At 45.4% G+C, this 21,902-nt stretch overlaps 1 protein-coding gene across 5 annotated transcripts in view; it reads left to right on the top strand.

The window, feature by feature from the left end:
* The first annotated feature begins 1,273 nt into the window (after window positions 1-1,273).
* ULK1 (unc-51 like autophagy activating kinase 1) overlaps window positions 1,274-21,902 on the top strand; it is an 83,076-nt gene continuing 62,447 nt past the window's right edge. For 4 of the 5 annotated variants that reach the window (XM_033008260.2, XM_033008261.2, XM_033008262.2 and 1 more), the window contains exons 1-6: window positions 1,274-1,768; window positions 1,978-2,128; window positions 3,044-3,136; window positions 3,226-3,267; window positions 18,074-18,106; window positions 18,950-18,986. In XM_033008260.2, the coding sequence (XP_032864151.2) occupies window positions 2,039-2,128; window positions 3,044-3,136; window positions 3,226-3,267; window positions 18,074-18,106; window positions 18,950-18,986 (295 nt within the window). In that variant the 5' untranslated portion in view covers window positions 1,274-1,768; window positions 1,978-2,038. Of the gene's footprint in view, window positions 1,769-1,930; window positions 2,129-3,043; window positions 3,137-3,225; window positions 3,268-18,073; window positions 18,107-18,949; window positions 18,987-21,902 lie in introns of all 5 variants that reach the window. The other variant, XM_042805211.1, reaches the window with a different exon arrangement.

The following is a 21,902-nucleotide window of genomic DNA, read 5'->3' on the forward strand; positions in this document are numbered from 1 at the left end:
AGTCCTGTTTCGGTTTAAAGGCTACTTCAACAGACGCTGTTATCAAATTCCCATTGAAGAATACCTTTATCACTCCTGCAGTTCCCACCAAGCACTAAACTGCTGGAATCTGAGACGCAAATTATTACTCATCAGGCAGCGCTGCTTTTATATTGGCATTTGGTATACACTGTTATTTTTCCACCAAAATTTTAAGAGCAGGATGGCACCTGAACATGAGTTATCTGGCAACTAAGAGCAACAGACCACAGGCCAGAGCTTGTATCAGTCAACCACTGCTTTTGTGTAGAAAACAAGGCCTGACACTGAGGTGCTGCTTGTTCCTAATTTTTGCAGAAAACAGTGATAACGGTGGACAGTCAGCATCACAATGCTGAGCACCCTCCACGCTGGGTATCTGCAGAAGCTGCCAGCGGAGTAAGAGCAGCCTGTGTTTGGTGTTGCAGTGCTGATACAGGTCGGTACCACGCAACTGTGGGAAAAGCCAACTTCAGAGTGGAGCGTGTGAGCAGGGGTGCTGCTCATGAGGTGCCTCGTTTTCTCTGCAGCCGGAGTATGATGTTTCACTTTGGACAGTTTGGTAAGGATGCGGATGAACTGGAGCGAGTGCACAAGTGTTCTAGATGCCACCGCGGGCTGGCGGGAGCGGGTTTGGGCAGCCTGGAGCGGGGATGGTTCAAATCTGTGAGATGTTCCTGCAACAGAGGGAACAACCTGTGGGCCCACACCTGCAGGGAAAAGCTCGTGGGTTACTGTGCAGCGAGAGATTGATGATGGCCAAAACTGAGCAGCTGGTTTAGGCTAGGAAAAGCTTTTCCCAACAGCAACAGCACATTGAGCTCTGGAGTAGGGTGTCTGGAAAGGTTTCTCTGAGGAGAGCTTGGTGGAGGCATCCTCCATCACTCCTCAGGGTGAGCTGGAGGCCTGGTTTGCTCCCCTCTGGGACGGCGGGGATGGAGCGGGTCTGGACCCCCAGCTCAGGATCTGGGCCAATCTGTGGGAGAATGCGGGCAGTGGGACCGGGGCCCGCCTGTGCCCCCCGCTCCCGCCTGGGCCCGGTCACAGCTCCTGTGGTAAATTTTTAAAGCTTCACCGGAGTGGACCCCATTTCTCTAACTGTGGGAGCCGTCTCCCAAAGGCTCGGGGCGGGGGGGCCGGCAGCAGCCCGCTCGTTCCCGGTGCGGAGGCGCTGCGCCGCTGACTCAGGGCCGGCGGCGGGCGGCGCCTTTAAATGTGCCGGGCTCGGCCCCCTCCGCCTCAGGTGGCCGCCGCCGCCGCCGCCTCCCCCGCTGCCGCGCACCGCGCCTGCGCCGCGGCCGGCACTCTGCTCCGCGCCGATCCGCGGAGCTTTGTCTGGGCCCGAGCGGGCGGCGTAGCGCGGGCGGGCGGGCGGCGCGACCCGGGGGGTGACCCCGGCCCCGCTGTGCATAAGGAGTCGGGGCGGGGGAGGTGGGGGGGGGGGGGCGCAGGCGGCATTTAAGGTGGATTCGCGCTTTTAAGGTGGACCGCTCCCCGTAAGGTGGACTGGGAGTTAAGGTGGATCGCGCTTAAGGTGGACTCTCGGCGAAGCCGCGCCTGCGAGGCGGGGAGGGCCGGGGCTCGGCATGGGGAGCCCCGCCTGAAGCGGCAGCCGGAGGAGCCGCGCCGGTCTGTCCTGGGGAAGAGATGGGGGAGGCCCGCTGCTGAGGAGCCGACTTCTCCCCGGCCTCTAACAATGACCAGCTCCCGGCCGCTCTGCAGGAGGAGGCAGCCCATGGACGAGGGCGAGGTGGGGGAGCGGAGCCTGGCGCCGAGCTGTCGGGGGGGTTGCCGGGCGAGAGGCTTCCCCCCGCCCGTGGGTCCCCGGCTCCTGACTGCTTTTCGGGGGGGGGCGGTGGGGAGGGAGTGCTCCGTTAGGTTTGGTTTGGGAGAGGTTTAATTTTCTTTAAAGGCAGCTCCTTCGCCACCGCCATCCTCCTCCTCCTCGTCCCTTTGCAGCTCTGAAGCCGTCCCGGCCGCAGTCTCCCCGCCGGCTCCGGGGACCCCCCGGCGCAGCGCCATGGAGACGGTGGGAAAGTTTGAGTTCAGCAGGAAGGACCTGATCGGGCACGGAGCCTTCGCCGTCGTCTTCAAAGGCAGGCACAAAGAGGTGAATAGTCTCTTCTTTTTGTTGTGGGTTTTTTTTTTTGTTTTTTTTGTTTTTTTTTTTTTTTTTGTCCGTGCTTTTTACTTATTGATTGGTTTGGGCCGAGCTCGGCACTGCGTCCCGGTCATCCTGTCCCCGCTGGTCTGCGGTGGCTATTCTTAGCCTGGGCATCAGCCCCGTGCTCTGGGGCAGCTCTAGTGATGGTAGACATATTTATTATTATTTGTTATTGTTATTTTTGAAGTTTTTTTTCGGGAGGCAGGCATGTGTCCTGGCAGGTGGCTTCACCTTGAGGCTGGGCAGAGCAGGGCTGGAGGCCGGCAGCCTGCTGCAGGAGGGTCCCCGGAGACGTCCTGCTCGCCAGAAGTGGCCTTTACCTTGAAAATGAGCAAAAAAAGCAAATCCCCCCCCCCACTGTCTGTGAAGTGTGTAGAAGGTTCTTGCTTTGGTTTTGGTTTGGTTTTTTGTTGGTTTTGGTTTTGGGTTTTTTTTTTTTTTTGCGTCTGTGAAGTTTTGTCCTCCTCCGCTTAATTTTTCCAAGAGGAGGTGAAATCGCTCACTGGTAAATAAAAGGAAACCAATCCGGCAGTGGATTTTCCATAGTTAGAGCTTGGGATAAGCCACGGCTCCCACAGTGCGTTTGTTTCTAGTGATTAAATAAAAGGGTAATCATTGTACAAAGTAGCAACAAAAACCCAAACCTTGGGGTTTTCTCCTTGGGTTGACAAACCTAATTTGGGAAAGGGCAAGTCTGGACAAGCAAGGGAAAAGCATTAGGATATAAAGTGAGAGGCCTTTACCGGTGCTGCAAGACACTTCTTTCAGTAGTATTTACAATCTGTTAAGAGGCTGCTTATCCTAATGTAAATTAATGGTAAAATTTACATTTATCTTTGAATTACATATGCACTCTTTCAGAAACCTGAGCTGGAAGTAGCAGTGAAATGCATTAACAAGAAGAACCTTGCAAAATCTCAAACTCTGCTGGGCAAGGAAATAAAAATACTTAAGGTAAAGGGAGACTGACTTGTTTTCTTCAGTCTTTGTTCTGTATGCCTGTTGTTGCTCCTAGCTTATGGTCTTTGTTTTACTTTTTCTAGGAATTGAAACATGAAAACATCGTTGCTTTGTATGACTTCCAGGTAAATACATTCAATTATGGCAAAGCATTCTGGATTTGGGAGAGGTTGAATGGAGTTTGTGGAATTTCAGGGTTTAACAGATGTTTTGTAATCAAGCATGTATTTTGGGGAAAAAAAGACTCCTTAGGGAAGATAATACATGATTTGCTCAACTGTGTTTAATTGTTGTCTGGACCACAGAACTCTTATGCAGTTGGGAGTTGAGGTGGGAGCTCCTGCTCCCAGGATGTTATGCAGTGAAATGCAGTGTGTGGTGAATATGTGTTGGAAGCTCATAAGTTCTCAAAATGTTAGAAATAAAATCACAGTAGTTATTCTTGGCATGCCTACCTTTTATTTTCTTTCTCTGGTCTGGATACACTCCCTAAGAAAATTTATTTTTCCTAGGTGATGTAAAAATAGTGTGAGCATGACTTTGTAGCATATGATTGTCTTCAGTTCCAGAGGATTTTCATTTGCATTTTTCTGTTGTCCTTGTGGCAATCACTAAGTGTTAAAAATTGCAGCAGACATTTTTAGATTATTGTGGTTTCCCGCAGTTACCTTTTCCTCCAAAGTCAACTCTTACGATCTAATCTAAGGGGCTAAAACCGATGCACTCTGAAACCCAGGTTATCCAGTGGCTATGTGTGTTGGGGTTTTTTTTTCCTTGAATTTTTAGTTAAAAAACCGTGCTGGGTCACAGCACAAGTTTTCTGATATTAGTGATGCTTTTTTTAAAAAACACCAGGGGATCTAGAAGCCTAAAATGGAGCCCTTCTGTTTGGATGGAGCGGCTGGCGGGCGGTATGTCAGTACAGCCTGTGCCGCCCTAAGGTCTGATATTTGGGAGCGATGGCTGCGTGACTGCTGGCTCTGCCGGACCCCCGGGGGTGGCTTATCTGGAGCTGCCTGCCCTGTCCCTGATATCACGTGTCCCGCAGGCTGCCGTGTTTGTTGACATTCCTCCTTCTCCCGTGGATTGGCTCCGGTGGCCTCCACGTCACCCCAGACACGAGTCCCGGCCTGTCGGTGCAGCCTGTTTGCGATGCCTTCTGGGTGCTGTAGTCTGCCCACGTCACCCCGGCCCCCCGGCTGTGTCACCCACCGTGTCCCCCTCTGCCCGGGCAGGGGGTTATGGCCGGGTGCTGCAGGGGACCGGTCCCTGGAAAGCATTTCATGCCTGGCGTTGTTTTGGTGAGGGGTGGATTTCAGGCTGCTCTGGGACGGAGGCAAGGCTGCTGAGAACAGGATTGCTTCTTGGAGATACCCTTTGGGTAAGAGGCCAGCTGTGCGTTGCTCCTGAGCCACCCTTTAGATCTGGTCTTGCAAAGCAGTGACTGCCTTTGGCCTGCTGCATGCGGCAGAGAGTAGCTCAGAGAGCTGGGGAAGTTTCCTCTGGGCACTTTGGGCATTAAATCGCGTGTTTTTTTGTTTTTCCTCCGCACCCTCTACATTTACTCAATAAATTTTCAGCTGAGGGAGTGAGTGGCTGCTCCTGCACTTCCTTTGTAGTCTGCATTTTTATGAAGTATTATGCTGCTGGATTTGCTTATTGCAGATCTTTCAAAACCTTTGTTTGTGTTCTGTTCCTTGCCTTGCTTCAAATAACTGCCGGGTAGGAAGCAGCTCAAAGCCATTTCCTGCAAAAGGAGTGATTTCATCACTGTTACAACTGCAGCAGTGCATTTTTCTCCTTATATGATGGTAAATGAGCTTTAGTTAAAATCTCTGTGTAGCAGCGTAGCCCGGTGAGATATTAGCAAGAAGCTGTGTAAGATACCACAAAACAGGAACTTGAGAATGGTCCTGCGCTCAAGGCATGCCCAGGTATATGTTTAGTTACCAGCTTTGTCAGAGAGTCCTAGTATGACCTGGGTAATTTGATTTCTTGGACAAAATGAGATGACTTAGGTGGCATTGGATGTTACATAGTGCTACTAGGGTGTGGAGTCTCCTGTGGTGTAAGGTGATCAGTCATCAGACATGGTCTGATGCGGTCCACCCGCAGAGGTTGTGTGTGTAATATGTCTGAGTGTTTGGCCTTGCTTTGTGTCTGCTTAGGAGTTATAAGAGTAAATTATCTGCAAAGGTAAAAGTGCAGGTCTGTAGAAGGCTGGCTGCTGCCTACATTTCCTTACTTTGTGGAAAAGACTACTCTGTTCCTCCAATACAAGATGGGTTGCCTCAATCATAGCTGTATATATGTTTACCCTTGAAAATGTCATAGTTGCAGTTAATTGAGCCCTTACTTTTAGGCTTTCTAAAAACTGAAGAGGTTTATTCTTGTAATACAACATCATAGAGCAAAAATTAAAAAATACTTCCTGTGAATCTTAATGTTGCCCTGAAGCTTTGTCTATTGTTGCATTTTGTGTCATCCCTTCCTCTGCACCTCCTGTCAACAGTGACTTTAACTTTTACTGGTGTGCTCCTTACACATAAGGAAATGGTTGCCAAAACCACACTGGCTGTTAGCAAGTGATTACACCCAACGATGCTTTCGTTTGCATTTTCCTGGTTAAAAGCTAATGCTAACCAGGCCTCATACAACTCAAGATTTTTGATGTAATGCCAGATTTTCCCCAGACAGACACTTGCAGTGCTGATATTTAATACTGACAGTAGCTCTCACCCTGGCACACTTATTTATCCTTCAAATCCAGGAAAATTGCTGTGTTCCTTCTTGTTTCATAGATCTTTGTGATATTGGTTCATAAATAATGACAAAATAAGAAGCTTCCTAGGAATAAATTATATTGGTGAATGTTTAATGCATAAAAGTGCAGTGTCTGGACTTTTATAGATCCCCTCACTGGAGTTCTAAGAGCAGCATCATTACGTGAGAATGGCTCACAAAATGAAATATGTATATTCCCATTATTATATGCTCATGTATTAATGAGAGGTGCTGTGAATAGTCTAGGAGCATAATGCAAAAACCCCTGCTCAAAAAGAGGATAAATCTTACTGTATTGCGTTTCTAAAAGTACTGCCTATTTAGTGTCTGAATGGAGTTATGTGGCGCTCTCCTAGGCACAGGAAATGTTTGGCATAAAGTAAAAACTGTATTCCACCATATGTGGAGTGCTGCATTAGTTGCTACTGAACAATCCCTGGCTCCTCAGCTGGCTTGCAGAGGGGCTGGAGTTGGGGTCTTCAGCCTGCAGCAATCTGGAGGGACATCTGGATACCAGAAGTCTTTATACACTGAAGACAGCCAAATGAGCTCTTGTTCCTTAAGGTGGAAATTAGTGACAACAAGGATACAGATGATGGTTTCTGCTGGAAATGAGGTTTCTTGGAAAATGGATTTCCAAAACTCTGAGGATCAGCTCAACTATTCATACATGTTGACAATGAAAGCTTAGCAGCATGTGGTCTGGCGTATGGAACTGGCTTTTTTTTTTTTTTTGTGACCCAGGACATTGAACCCGAGTCTGTGATCAGAGACCACTTGATTAGCTAAAGGAATTCCATGGTAGGAAGGTAACTGTTGAACTTGTCAGATCCTGGGAGCACTGTGTGCTAGGCAGCTCCTTCCAGCACTAGTGAGAAGTAGGTTCTTACATGTAACTGAGATCTTGGGGGCAATGGGAGGGCATGGGTATATTTTCTTCCCTGGGCTATGCCAGCCAGAAGGTTGGTTGACTATGTGTTGACTGAAGATCTCACATGTGGCTGTGTTGGTGCTAGGGCAGAAAATCTGCTATTCCTGGACATTAATCATGCTTTGAATATTAGAAGGCATTTTCCTGCATGAAATAGGAAGAAGGATTATTTTACTGGCACGTTTTCTCTAGCTGTGTGCTGTCATCTGAGCTTGCTTCTAAAGCAGCCTAGCTATGACACTGCTTGTGTGGCTATTTGGTATTTTTTGGTTTCTTTTTTCTAATTTTTGCATGGGTGGGATGGACTGGTTGCGGAAACAGCAGTTAACATCATGCGGGGCACTGCACTACTAAGTTCCTGGTTCAGCCTAGGTTACCTGAGGGTCAGCTTTCCATAATTTTGTCAGGTTGGCTTATTGTACTCACCAGCTCAGGACGATCTGAAAGTAATGCTTAACTGACTTGTGCAGTAGAGACTCACCAAAAATATTTCTGCTGGGGTGACTATCACCTGGAGCTCCTGGAGACAAAGAACATGGAGTCCTTGCAGTGCAGTTTTTCTTGGGCACGTGTGTTAGGGTATGGGTGGCAGAACAAACACTTTTCAGCTTAATGATCAGTCACCCTGGGCCGGTCTTGAGAGCCAAGTAATAACAGTCTTGTTCTGTGTAGAAAGTCCTTGTGATCAGTAGGACCATGGCTGCTGGGCTGTGATGTTCTGTTGTGCTGTCTGCAACATCATGCTTTTCTGACATGGAGCCTTTAGCTGCTAGTCCACATCTTGTGTACGTGCCTCCTGCTGCCCCTGGGACCTCTGGATCTCCGGCTCCAGCAGTGCCTTTGGTGTGCCCTCCAGCACCGCTCGCTTCTGCTGCAGCGCTTCGCTGGTGTGTGTGATGTTGGATGAATCAGTGTTGCTGCAGTGCCACCTCCTTGCCGCGCCACCTCTCGTGCCACCTAATGCAGGATCTTCTGTTCCTCAGGCACTGCTGTTTGGGTTCCCTGTCCTGGGAGATGGGGCTCCACTGTGACACTTGGAATGACTAAGGAGGCACTCTGTGTCTGGGAGATCACACTCCTGAGGTCAGGCTGCCAGCCTGGTTAAATCCTGTTTTAATTCCATCCCCGAGTGAAGCTGGCGAGTTGCCTGGTGCGTGGGTGTGAAGTGCAGACTTCTCTGAACTGCCAAGCAGTTCTTTCTGTTTGCACTGCGGACAAGAGTGGGGTGTCTGCTATCCTGCTCCATCAGCATCCTTGCATCTGTTAAGGGGAGTCACTCTGTTACTGAAAGTTGGTTCTGGCTTAATTTAGAGCTAGAAGGAGAAAGGAACAAAAAACCAACCACCCTCTGCCAGTAGTTTCGCAGCATGAGGCTTGGGAGTTTAGTGGACCAAAATGGCTATGTTTATGGAGAGTAGAGAATTTTATAGTCTTGAAAGTCTATTTAATGTTGGCTTCACTAGCTGAGTAGCTCACTGTGCAGGTCACAGAAACATCTAGCAAGTGTTGACCACTAAATATAGACTTCAGAGGACTCATGGGCTTTTTTTAGAGGGAGTGGTCTTGTTGCATTTCAGAAATTATGATCACTGTTTTACTCACCCTGTGTGTAAAGCACATACTTTGTGTTCCTCTCACATGATTAAGATGTCATGGAATAGCCAGTGACGTGGAAGCTAATAGCCTCTAAAGCTCCTGTGGAAGGTAGTATTACTCAGACTATAATGACAGATTAAGGAATGTTTCCCAGGAGTAATAGGAAACTGGTAGGCTGTTGTGTTCACAGTTTGACAGCAAAGCTCTGATAACGGCTGAGGTGCTATTCGTGCTGCTTTTCTTGAAGCTCCATCAGTGTTGCCATTATGAAAATTTTCACTGTTTAAATCCTTGTGATGATTGAATTCATTTGGTTGGAGTGAGCAAAGCAAGGAGGTGGAGATTTGGAAGATGGAGGGGAAGAGGTGCTTCCTAATCAGTGGCTAGGTGGGATTGAGTTCTGATGGAGACCCGCTGTTTGAATTTCTTTAAAATACTTACAGGTCCAAACCAAAGTCCAGTTAAAAGACTTGATTTTGTGGCTGGGCTGGACTTGACCCTAAACTGTGAAACTGCAATAAAATGTGTATTTCAAAAACTCACCTTAATGCTCAAACACGTGTAGAGAATTGAGGATACAGTTCACTTTCATGTGTCTTCGTTTTCCTCTCCCTTTCCTGTACACCCTGACTTCCCACCTGTTGATACTAACTGAAAAGCTTTTGGACAGCAGGCAGGCTAGCAAACAACAAACATCTGGTTGGCGTTGGTGGTAGGAGTCTGAGCTGGGTGCCTCTCGTTTGTTTTGGGGAAAGTGTTGGAGAAGCTCTGGTCCTCTGAAGTGTCTTCCATGAGGTGGACTGCCTTCATCACACGGCACGCAGCGAGATACAGTGGGAAATGAAAAGCTAAGCACAGGGGTGGTCAGCGGAGGTGGTGGTCTTTGATCTGTGAAGTCAAAAAGAGGGTTTTAATTTTGTTTTCAAAATAAGTATCTGCTTTTTTGCTTGTTTTCTATTGGTTGGGTGGTTTTATGGGTTGATGTTTTGGTTTTTTTTTTTGCTGTTGCTGATGTTCATGTAGCAATAGTAAATGGCAAACTTGATGGAAAATGAATATGGGTGAGGTGGTCTTCCGAGGCAATGTTTCTCAGGTAGACCTACACATACTTTAAGAGAAGCCATCTTAATTGTCTTCAGGTCTTATGGTTCTTCTCTGAGAAATTTAATAATAAATGGTAGCCTTGCCAACAGAGCGCTCTAGAACCTCTTCTGTGCTTAGTGTACAGCCAAGGGGTGCTTTAACTGTGGAGTATCTTCTACTTTATGATGTGCAGGCCTTAAATGCCACCGTAAACATAGAAATGCTCTCAAAATGCAAACTGAGGATCTCAAAGCTGCATTTGTTTATTAAGCAAGGTTGTTTCAAGGGGGGCTGATAGAAATGAATCAAATTCTGCATCACTGGTTGCTTAGGGCAATAATGTTCTGTCTGGCTGCAGGAGCACCTGGCTTGTCTCCTAGCATCAGAATAACAGGAGGAATTAGGTCAGCTGAGCTGGCATACTAGAGATCAACCAGACAGCGTGGTTCTGGTGGGGGGAATGAAAGATGCAGAATTTGAAGTCATTAGACATCCTATTCAGCAAAGTGCCTTGCATCTCCAGGAGGGGAAGGGCTCCCAGCCAGCTCGGTACGTGCTGGTGGCCCAGAGCAAGAGCGGTGCTGGCACGGTGGGCGACCCCAGGGGTGGCGGCGATGGGTGCGGTGGTGCCAGGCAGGGCTGCGGGACGGGGCTGGGGCTGTGCGATCCCCAGGGGCTGCGCTGCTTCACGTCGCTGTGTGCACAACTGGGCAGCTGGCTACTTTCTCTCCAGAGGCTTCTTCATTTGAATTTCACTGATATTTTTTTATGTAGTTGGCAGTTATAGCCAGCATGTTAAATATGTTAAAACATATGCAGTTCTCTTTATTTTTTAAATACGGCAGATCCAAGTCTATGTTACTCTACCTTCCAGTAATTGGATTTTTTCCCCTCTTAAATTAAGACTTTTTATTTGAAAGAAAACCCATGCTTTTTTTTCTTTAAACTCCTTGTTACAACACTTGTGCCATGTGTTTATTTTCTTAAATCTGATAAATGAAGTATGAAATAAATGTATGTAAAACAAGACTTGCAAAGGCCAGTCAGTCATGCAGCTATCATAGAAAACCCTGTGGAGGTTGGGCCTCTAATTTCCAGAGTTGCATTAAAAAAATCTCCTGCAAGGTATCAGATTGTGTTTGGGATATACTGTTAAAAAAACAAGCTGTTCCCAACTTACTAGTAGAATTAAATTAATTGGTTCTAAAATCAAACTTCCAGACTGAGTCACATTGCTTGTGTTTGCATATATCTCAGTACATGAATATGTCTCAGTGAGTGTGTGATTGAAACATTCACTCTTGTAGCTGGCCCTTCTGTTCTACCTTGACCCACAGCACTCCCTCCCACTATTCCTGCTCTTTAGGCAGACTCATAAAGTGCAACTTTATGGTATGCAAGGATTTTGTTCCGGTACATGTGACTGACCTTAAGGTAATGAGGAATTAAACCTTAAATGTTCATTTTATAATATGGCTGTGGTACATAAAGAAGATGAGGAATAAATATAGAAAAGCACATCAGATCTTCAATATTTTTATCATTGTTTGTAGAATTCTGAAGTTTTTTGTCTTGATAACATTAACATAATGCATTGCCATTTGCAAAAAGCAGCTTGTTTTTGTTTAAAGAAGCTTCTAGGTCTTATTCTGCCTGTTGGCAAAGGGGTAGCTACTTCTTTCCATTCCATGTTCAGGACTCTGTTGCTTTTTTCCTCTGTAATCTCTTATCCTTGCTGGACTGTTGCATACAGATGTGACCTGCGCTGCATGCTCTTGGGCAGCAATGCCTCCCGACGGGCTGGCCAGCTGGGGCACAAACTGGTGTGGGTGGTGCAGCAGTACCCGCAGATGAACATGACTGCCCTAAGAAGCTCTTGCTTTTCAGTGTCCCAGCAGCATGAATCTAAAGTTTGCTCTGATGCATGTTTTTGGTTTTGCCTTGAAGCTCTGTGACTTGTGGAACCTGCCACGTTGTCTCTATACTCTTATTATGGTATTAATCCTATATTTTGGTTTCTGTGGTTAGGCTCAGATGCAGCTCTCACCTTTGACTTGCTGTATGTAGCGTGTTGCTCTGTGGAGGCCAGTCTGCCTCCGAAGGAGAGTCATGTTTTCCTGTTTGAGCTCTCTGCAAGCACTGTAGCCATCAGTCATCCAGCAAGTGCATTGAATCTCAGGGCTTTGCTGAAGGCCTGCAGTGAGCTAGGGTGAAGCTGACCGCAGAGTGCCCAGTCAGCGGGGCTGTGAGAGGCCCCGCAGCCTGCCACTGCCGGGAGCTGGAGGTGGAGAGGAGAGAGCTGGGGTGGGTTTCAACAAACCTGGAGAAAGCTCCTGTCCAGTGGAAAAGATGGTGAAGTTTTTTCAGGTCATTTGAAGATCAAGCTGTCTTACCAGCTATCCTACCATTTGTCTGTGGTGGTACTGGCTGCCTGGCCAGCTGTAGCTCCACAGGTATGATGTCTTGTTTGTTTTTTAGTATTACACAGTCAGACTTTAGGACTGCTGCCAGAGGGATAGGAAGTACTTTCCTTGCCTTCCTGAAGCCTATGTAGAACCAGAGGATAGTTTTCCTGCTGTTTTTAATCTGCCCTGAAGTACAACCTGTTCTGAAACAACTCATTTGTTTTATAATCAGAGCATACCGTAGTGCCTGGAATAGGGTAACACTGGTCCTTGGCGTCATTGTTGTTCTGGTCCTACAGAAATCTGCCTGATGCAAGGCTGGCTATAAGCCACTTCTGTGCTGCATAAGATACTTCTGTGTCTGCCTGCCTTCTGCTTGCCCCAAGCCTCCCCTCCACTGGTGCTCCATATCCTGGAGAAAGCTGACATGTCTGTAGGAAGCAGAATGATGTCAAGAGCCGACGTGGGAGTCTCTAGGTCTTGCTGCTTATGCTTATTCCCTGGGATCTACACAAAGAAATTAGGAGCCTTCATTCTTTTGGGAAGTCAGAGATCTGCTGACTCTGGTAATAATGCTTTCCAGTCAGTAGCAGTAGGTTTTATTGCTGAACCTGGATGTGCCAAAATGGGCAAAGATATGGATGATGGTGTTTGTTGCTTGCGTATCATCTCCTGGACTGTGCTTATGTGTGACTGCTACTGTAGCTCAAAATTTATCACTTCCAATGTAGTCCATACACAAGAGGAAAGTGGTTGCTCATTCCTTAGAACATGTTAACTCTTGGTGCAGGACCTTGCTGGCTGTACAACTTGAATCCCAAAAGTCTGTCCTAAAATGTGCTTTTGTCTGGCTGTGAAGCTGTCTGGATTTGAGAAACACTTTGTGGTATTGTACGTCTGTGCAGAGAGGAGATTATATTGCAGTGAATGAGTACTTTCCTCTTCTTTCCTCCTTTTCTTCCTTCATTTGACTTAATTGTTGTCTCCTGAATTGGAAACCTTGAAATGTTCCTGAGTTCCTTATTGGTAAGGTTCAGAAGGAGAGAACGACCAGGGCCAGAGAACAAAGAAACACAGTAGGCTCCGAGACATGTTTTTCTTTCCATGTGAGGTCAAAATGCATATGAATATCTTCCAGCTATTTACTTTATATCTATTTTCCAAAGAAAGAGCATTGGTAGGTGCTCCCACAATTCAGATTGATTGTTACTCTTGTCTTCTATCTTGTTTCTGTTCAAATAGTTGTGTCGAGATAATCTTTGCAAAGCATGATGGTTTTCCTTTCCCTCTAGAGGTTAGGCTGCTTAACCCAGAGTGAAATAATACCAAGAGATTTTACTGTTTGGAAAGTCTCTTCCCGCTCTTGAGAACAGTGGGTTCTGTTTCCTGAGCCCAGTTTGGGAGCCCCTGCCTTAGCTAGAGGCTTTCTAGGTGCCACTGGCCAAGGAATTGGTTTCTGTAAAGCAAAGTTGTGTTCGTTACAGCCCATGTTTGTGACTCCAGTGCCACTATGCAAAGAACAATAACTAGAGACCATAGGCCAAAAGGGCACTGGCTCCATGAGATCTTCCTGGCAAAGCAGGAGGATGCGGTATTCTATGGTTCTGCTGCCATGAGTGAGCATTAAAAAAACCCAAAATAAAACAGAGCAGAAAAGCTTAGCTTTCAGTTGATGTCAAGTTTTATCTTTCACTGTCAGACCCTCAGCTTTATTTTATGCTTCTGTTGTGTTGGTACAATTGACGAGTCCTAGCCCTGTTTAGAGATGTGTGTGCTGCAATTATCTTTGCTTGGCAGCTGCCTTGGGTGCTGTTTGAGGCACATGGTAGATACCTTCTGAGAGGTACAAAACTGGAACTTTTGTCATCAGAGGGAGACCAACAAACAGGTGGTGGTACTCTGTTCTTCAGGAGAGTAACAAAATGAGTTTTGAGGATGTGAGTCTCCTGTGGGCAGTAGGAGCCCTGTCAGACGCAGAGTGCTCGGCACATGGGCATAACAGTGGAGCTACATTCATCTTTGAAGTGTTCCTCCTGCATCCTCCAGTCTTCCTAGAAAAAAGGATTTGTGTGAAGTGGAAGCCATTCTTTTCTGGTTTTACCCCAGTGTCTATTACAACACTGGTACCACACAGGTTGGTGAGAACAGTGCACTGCTAAGAGAGTTTTGGAGTGTCATGTAATTAAATTTCAACTTTTTTCCCTTCCTAAACATCTTTCTAAATTGGTGGCAGGCTAGGCTCAGGGGTAGCGTTCAGAGGAGGATTCCTCTGAGGAAGTTTCCTCCTGCAGACTTTTTAAGCTGTGCTAGGACGATGACTAACTGTGGGTACACCCAGACATTTCCCTTTGGACACACCTAAACACACACTTTCCAAGAAGATGATCATGCCACCTTCCAGTATGGGTGGAGAGAAAATTTAAAGGGAGACAGGACTGCTGGGGCTTGATGTCTGTAACACCATCCCTCCAAGTGTCCCAGTGAGGATTTTTAACATAGCACTGTCCTGGGGTAATTTATGCTATACTGCTAAATGAAGTTTCTTCAGTTCTTTGTCCTCTGTCAGCAGATGTGTGTTATTTGTAGACAGTAGAGGCTCTTGCCTATTTTTACACTCAATTAAATTGTAACTTCATCGCTGGGGCCTCTGCTTCGACAACTATGGGTCAGGCAATGATCCAGACTGATTAATTATCAGCTTAATGTCTTTGGCAGAGGCCTTTTGGTGCTGTTCTGGAGCATGATCAGGGTACTGCTGCACTTTGTGATGAAAGGAGAAGTTAAAGGGTTGCCTCTGTGCTGTTCCCTTTGTCATGCTTTTTTAGTGACAGGATTAGCCTTGGCTGCATGGACTGTCATATGTGAGTAAGAGGTCCAGAGTAAATTATCTGTAGCTCCTCTTGGACATAAGCCTCTGGAGAAATACAACAAACTGTAATATTATTCTTGTTACTGATGTGGAAATTAGTGGGTTGGGCATTTTGTTTCTTTTCAGAGAAACTGGTAGCCTGCAAAATTTGGCTTGTAGTACTTTTTCCTTGTTATGTTAATGAACAAATCATAAATACTGTGGAAGGGTAAAAATGGAAAAGAAACAGTTTTTGCTGCTGAATCAGCTTGAGAGAAGTCCATCAGTCCATCTGAGAAACCAGGAGTCTCTTTAGACAGTTGTATCCCTTGTTAACTACAGTAAGCTCAATGGCTGAAGTCTTTTTCCAAACAAGAGCTTGTTTCCAGGGCCCTTCCTGAAATAAATGTTTAATTCTGTTGGCAAAATTCCTACAAATCTCTTTCTGGTAAGTGGGTCTTGAAATGCTGAAATTGTAAATGTGGAAGTTGTGTCATCCCTGCTACAGGCGTCTGCGATCTGAAAATACACTTGCTAAATGTTCCTCTGCTGCGGTGGTGTGTGTGCAGCAGGGTGGAGAGTGCTTCCTAGTAAGGCTTGAATGTTCAGAGGGTGCTGTTGCCAGTGAATGGTTGGGGAGCCTCCTACTTCTCTCCTAGAAGTCTTTCAGGCATTGCCCTCTTACCTCTTTACCATGTGTTGGTGGGATAAAGCCACCAACCACCAAGGTCACGTTGCTGGGGAAGTCGAGCAGTGCATCTCCCTTTCCTGTGTAGGTCCTTATTTAACCCTAGTCACTGTACACTCTGGCTGCCAAAAATCAATTATTTGCTTGATGATGTTTGTTTGCAAAGTCTTTAAATAACATACAGTGGAAAAACAATCAAACTGTACAGTGTACATTAGCTATTGGCTAATAACATATTACAAATAGCTTTTGGACTTAGTTTGTGTAAGCTAGACTTCCTCTTCATTTTTTATACAGGTAATAATATATTAAGCTTCCCCAAACCCTTCTGTCACTATACATATTAATGTGTTATTGAGCTGCAGTGATCATGGTGTGTTTAGATAAGAAGTGTCTATCAAAAATGTTGCTGTGGCAGTGCTGAACTCGGTGTGAGCTACAAAAACCCCTTTGGATGGTTCCTCTGTGCCCAGCAGTTGCCCCATAGTGAGCTCCCTGGCCTGCAGCACCTGCACCGCACTTCTGGTGTGTCCTCGTGTCTTCTGGTACATCTGTGGCTGGAGTTCCCAGAGAAGAGAGAGGCCTGGGTGTCTTTCCTAAGGACAGCAGGAGCTAGTGGGCTTTGAACACTTCTGAAAATTTTCCCCCAGCGCTTTGTCACATGCAAAGCTTGTGATGATGCCTGAGGTTTTCTTCTTGCTCTGCTTCCCTGGGCTAGTGCTTCTAACCACAGACTGGTTTCCCACTGCATCTGAAGAGTGTGTGAAAGTAGATGACTTAATGTGTGTTGCTTTTAAATGCAGAGATTGGAAAACAAGGCATGTTTGAAGCAGTACTCATCGTGCAAGGAAATGCAACAAATGCCTTCTTGAGTATCACAGATTTGCTTTTTGGACAAACAAGGAGATCTTCAAAAATCTCAGCTGGGCTTGGCAGTGAGAACAGCTGGGGCTGGGCAGCCCCGGGGTCTGGGGAATGCTGAAACCAGGGGTGCCACGTGAGCTGAGGGTGCTGGGCTGCCCAGTGCCTTGAGCCTCTCCGGGGTACAGTGGACCATGCTGCGTGCAGCTGTAGATTGAGTCTCTCAAATTGCAGGTAGTTCAGCTTCCTCCCCTCTGCCTCGTGTCCTCCAACCGGTCTTCCAGCAAGCATCTGGAAACTTGGATTTCACGTTGTGAGGTTAAAAGAGGACTGCAAGATAAACAGTGGGAGGTGCTGAGGACTCGGGGCATTGATAAAGGCAGTCAGTTTGGTGTGGGCTTGCTGGGAAGGCAGAGTCCTGTGGGCAGGCCAAGATGAAAGGGGCTGAGGGCAGACAGTAGAGATTTGTTGGAAACTAGAAGGCTGGTAGAGTAGATGCTGGGGCTTTTTGAAAATGTAGTCAGGCTCTGAAGAGGAATCAGGCAGGCAGGTGTCTAAACAGCCTGTAAGGAAAGGCATGCTGCCCTGGAGCTATGGAAATGAAGTCTCTTGCTCTGCTGATGCTTTCAGAGCTTCTCCACTCACCCGGCTAGTTGTTGCCTGCGCTTGTCCAGGACTGGGCCTTGAGTTTAGGAGTGACTTCTAGCATACCAGCTTTTAAGTAGTAGGTCTGCTTCTGTCTGATCCCTCTTTCAACAAGAGTATTTAGAGTCATTCACCCTTCTGAGTCTACCCAGGGCTGAAACATCTGGCTGTTTTCATGTTTGTTCTCTGCTAGTGGCTTGGCGGCCCTGCTAAACAAGTGCCAGGGAGCCGCTGGTGTCAGCGTGCGTGTTGCACAGCCGTTGAAGTTCCCAATGTGGCTTCCTGGTGCTGTGTGCTTGTGGGGCACTTCTCCGCAGTATCTTGTTCTTGTACGGTGTATGTGCTGCTTCATACATGCCTCCTAAGGCCAGAGAGACAGTGGAGGAGATCAGCTAAGGCTGGAGGTAACCTCTCAAGACTGTGAGAGGTATCACAGTGCAGCAGCTATAGAAGGTTTAGGAAGATGAGCATTTGGCCTGGACTTTGCTGGTGTTGACCCTCATGGTAATCCAGAAAGCTTTAGCCACCCAGTAACAGCACTCTGTTAATGCATGTGTAGAAATCGATTGGCCAAAATTGCATTTTTGACCTGAGATCTTCCCTTTTTGCCCTCAAATCAAAAGTGAGTCTCTTGGGCACTTTCAGCTGTGGGGTTGAACTGCAAGTCCCAAAGTTGGGTTGCTCTTATCTCTCTGTTCAGACTAGTGCTGCTCATGTGGTCATAGCTGCTATAAAGGGCCAAGTTAAATGTAGAAATGATTAAGGCTCTGAGATAATAATGTGCCAGCATCTGCACTGCATGCCACAGTTAATCCTAAAAGCCAGAAAGGAACATGAAGACTCAAGTCACGGCACAGATTTTCTTGGTTAAATAGGTGCACGCAGAGTAAGGAATAAAATGCTTAAATACCTGACACTTTCAAAGTAAGCAATCCTCAAGGAATTAATCTGTGATGAAGTTTTTCCCCTCTCTTCAGTCTGAATCATACAGGGCACAATTTACCTGTTTAAAAAGAAATACAGCAGCTGTAATGCATGTGAAATATTTCAGTGCTTAAATCTTTTATTTTTCCATTTTCTCTTTCCCCAGGAACTGGCAAACTCTGTCTACTTGGTTATGGAGGTGAGTGTTCCTGGTTTTTTATTATTATTTTCTCCTTATTTCCCCCCCCCCCCTCATTTTTGCTCTTTTTTTTGTTATTTTTTATTTTAAACTTGTGTAACAAGCTGGTCTGTTTAAACCAAGTAGTGATTTCTGCTCACAGTCTCACCTGTGATGCTTTTTCTAATCTAATCTGCAGCTGTGTGCCTTTGAAAACTGGAGCTGTGTGGGTGAAGATAGCAGCCAGGGGGATTTTTCATACTGCTGCTGTCAGGAGGTCATGCTGGCACAGGTTTAATTAGTCAGACATCTTACCTTGAGGGTCAGTTGAGTGTTACTGGGTAGTATCTGCTTCAAAGATACATGGATAGCAAATTTTCTCCAAACAGCTTAGCTGCAAAAGCTTTTGAACGTTTTCTTTCCTCTACAGTTTTCACTCTGAGGTCTTGGTGACTTTTCCTTAATGATAGGAAATGTGATGTGGGGAATTTCAGTTTTCAGCTGTAGCTGCTCCCAGGCTTTGCTGAACCAGCTTTTCTGGTGGTGTCTCCAGTGGTGACCCTTCTGATTTGTTCCGGTTTTATCTGTCTCACTGATGTGCATGCACACAGATGTGCACGTGCACGAAAGCTAGTTAATGCTGGTGTATCATAATGCAACATAACGTGTAGGGGAAATAGGACAGAAGAGGAACCTCCTGGAATGTTGTGGGGTTTTTTTCTTGCCAACTTCTGAATACATATTTTGACATATGTGTGATTATTTATGTTTAAATATAAGTCTGCCATCCTAGTGAAGTTTACTGCTTTTCTTTTTAATCTTTGATTTTTCTTGCATTAACTGAGCTTTCTCTTCTGATTGCAGTATTGTAATGGTGGTGATCTGGCAGACTATCTTCACAGTAAGTAGAACAATATGGAGAATATTCTCTGAATTCATAAGAAAACACTGACTGTTTTAGCTCATTAAAGTTCCTGGGGTTTGTGGAAGGTCTAAGTAAGCAGATGGTATTTTTTTTTTTTTAAATTCCTGCAAAATAAACAGAGTATCACTGCTCCTATCCTAAGAGGTTCACCCTTGATAATCATTTGAAAACTGAGAATCCATGACAATAAAAGCTAGTCTTGTAGTCTTTCCTATGTAGGTCAGTGGTGACTGTTGTCAGTAGTTACGTATTTTAGTTACAATAGCCTTATAGATTAAACATGTTTTAACACTTCTAGGGACATGGTTTGTCTTTTTCTTGGTCACTGGAAAAAAAACTATTAATAGTGAAGCCTTGCAGTTCTGTAGGGTTGGATTCAAATAAGATCCCAAGAGTATATTTCACTCTCCTTGTTTTCCCCTAAGGGTATTCCCACATCTAGGACAGAACACATTTCTTTCTTCAGTATAATGAGAGTGACTTTAGTGTAGCCAGTAGCGTTGTGAGGGTGATGAAAACTACTAACTTCAGGGTCTTTTGGAAAATATAGCACAGGTATCTGCAACTGTAGTGCCCTGAAGAGCCTTTTGGTGAGACTGAAGTGTGTCTTTGCCATCAAACCATATGAAACACACTTTGTGTGTTATCCAGCAGTATTGCGGGGACTCGGGCTTCAATCTCCCAAGCTATTTTTCAGTGCAGCCCACTGCACAGGTACAGGATCGTGGTCTATGTGAAAATCATATTGCACCTGAGCACCTAAGTGGTAGGAGAGTAACATGTTGAACAAGTTGCTTAGCTGCAGTCAGACACAGCCCTTATTTTCTGTTGGCCTGACTGTATTTTTTTTCTTTAAAGCAGCTTTCTTGTTGTTTTGCATGTTAACTAGAAGACTACTAAATGTGAAAACACAACTTTAATCTCATTTCATGTGTGGCTCTGGGTCATGGTTAAACAAAGTTTGTTCGCTTTGTTCAAATTAAAAGCTAGTCAGCTGGATAGTGCTTCAGGCTCCATATTTGAGGTACATAATGCTTGGAAATGGCCAAGATTGAAGGATTAAAAGCTGAATTTACATTTGCCCTACAGCTAGTGTTGGTATCCCTAGAATGATTATTTGGGGCTTGATGCTAGTATGTTGCACTCTATTCATACAGCGTAATGAATTATGTTTGTGAACTTCAATTTTCAGAAAGGATTTAGTATTTGAAGGAAAATGAAGGAATGTTTGCCCTTCATGTGCTTTGTTTGTTTAAAATGTGGGTGACAAGTGACGGGCATTTGTTTTTTAAAATCCAAGTTTAGTGTGCTTTGTTTTAGGTAAGTGATGGTGGTTTGCATCTGTTGGGTATTGCTGTGCTTTAAAAGGAGGATCTTTGGTCGTGGAACACTGTTACAAATACCAAGTGAAAATGGTTTTGTATTTGGTACCTTCTTTTTCTCCTTGAATACAAGTGCATATTTTAATAATGAAATCTTTTATAAAACAGTCAAACTTCAGTTTTACCAATACATGGGCTTTGAAAGCTAAAGTTTTTGGCTTTCAGACACATGAAATGAACATTGATGTTAAATCACTGGGCTGTGCACTCTTGTTGGCAAAGCTGTGTATGTAAACAAGAACACAGCTTCTGGCTGAATGGGTTTATAGAAAATCTTCCTGTTCATTCTATTGCTTCTATGTGTACATTGTTGTCTTCTCCCTTCCACCACCCCACCAAGAAAAAAAAGTGAAGCATACTGTGCAATTAGCTAGGCTGTTAATACAACTCACTTCCTTGTTTATCAAATGAGACCACTTGGGGCTAGTTTGAGAAAGTGACAATAAATTATATTTAAAAAAAATAAATCAGTTTTACCCCAGTTTGGTTGGTTTGAGTGTTGCCTGGAGTAAGGTTTGATCCTTCTTTCCCTGAGTTAATTTGAAAAAGTTACCTCTAGCTCTGTTTTTGCCAATAAAATATTTTACCTTGACAACTGTAAAGAGCAGCTGTTGTGACTGGGAAATTGGTGCTTACTTTTATTTTAACTCTTAACATCTGTGTGCTGGTTGCCAGTAAAGAAAGCCCAGCAGGCACAGTTTTCCAGAGGGGAGTAGTCAGTAAGGGACTGCATCAAGAAAGTTAGGCATTCCCATCACTGTAGCAGAGATCTGGCTCTTCCAGATCTCGGAGCCTAGATACAAGTGCCAGCTTTTGCATCACGTGGCTTTCTCTGTTCCACCACATACTCCTTTGGGGTATCTCCTCTCCCAGCTTCTGCAGGTCCTCAGGGTACTTTTGACAATAATGATTTTTGTCCTGAAAGCTTATCTTGGAAGGTTCAGATTTCATCCAGGGTATTTCACTGGTGTACATGAGTCTCATCTCTGTTGAGCAGCTATTGTGCTGCTTCAGTTATTTTAATAATTTTGTGATGGTTTTTAATTGCAACGTTTACTTTCCCACTGACTCCTCAGACGTTTTTGCTGGGAGTTCCTGTAACACTTATGCAAGCTGAGCATGCAAATCCCCTGTTTCTCATTGAACGAGATGCTTGTAAGCTTCCCAATCCATTCTGCCCTCTAATTACAAGCATTAGGCAATATGGTAATTCTGTGTTGAATCCAAGGGTGCTCTAATTCTCCTTGTCTTCATAACTGGAGGACGTGCATATGTGCACGTTTCAGTGCAGTATGCATTTAAGCTGGGTTACGCTGTTGATCAGGCCAGTCTGATACAACCCAAGGTTGTGTGTTCTGCTAAGCACAACTTCTATGTTGTTGTTGTTCTTTAATGGTACAATGCCATTTGCTGTCTGATAGATCTCTGTGGATGTTGCTTTCATTTAAAGCCCACCATAGGGTGTGTTTTGAGCTGAGTGTGGCAGATTGCCTCTACATGTGGCAGAGCT

Source organism: Tyto alba, unplaced genomic scaffold, assembly GCF_018691265.1.
Source record: "Tyto alba isolate M040663 unplaced genomic scaffold, T.alba_DEE_v4.0 Super-Scaffold_44, whole genome shotgun sequence".
In the NCBI taxonomy this organism is placed as follows: domain Eukaryota; kingdom Metazoa; phylum Chordata; class Aves; order Strigiformes; family Tytonidae; genus Tyto; species Tyto alba.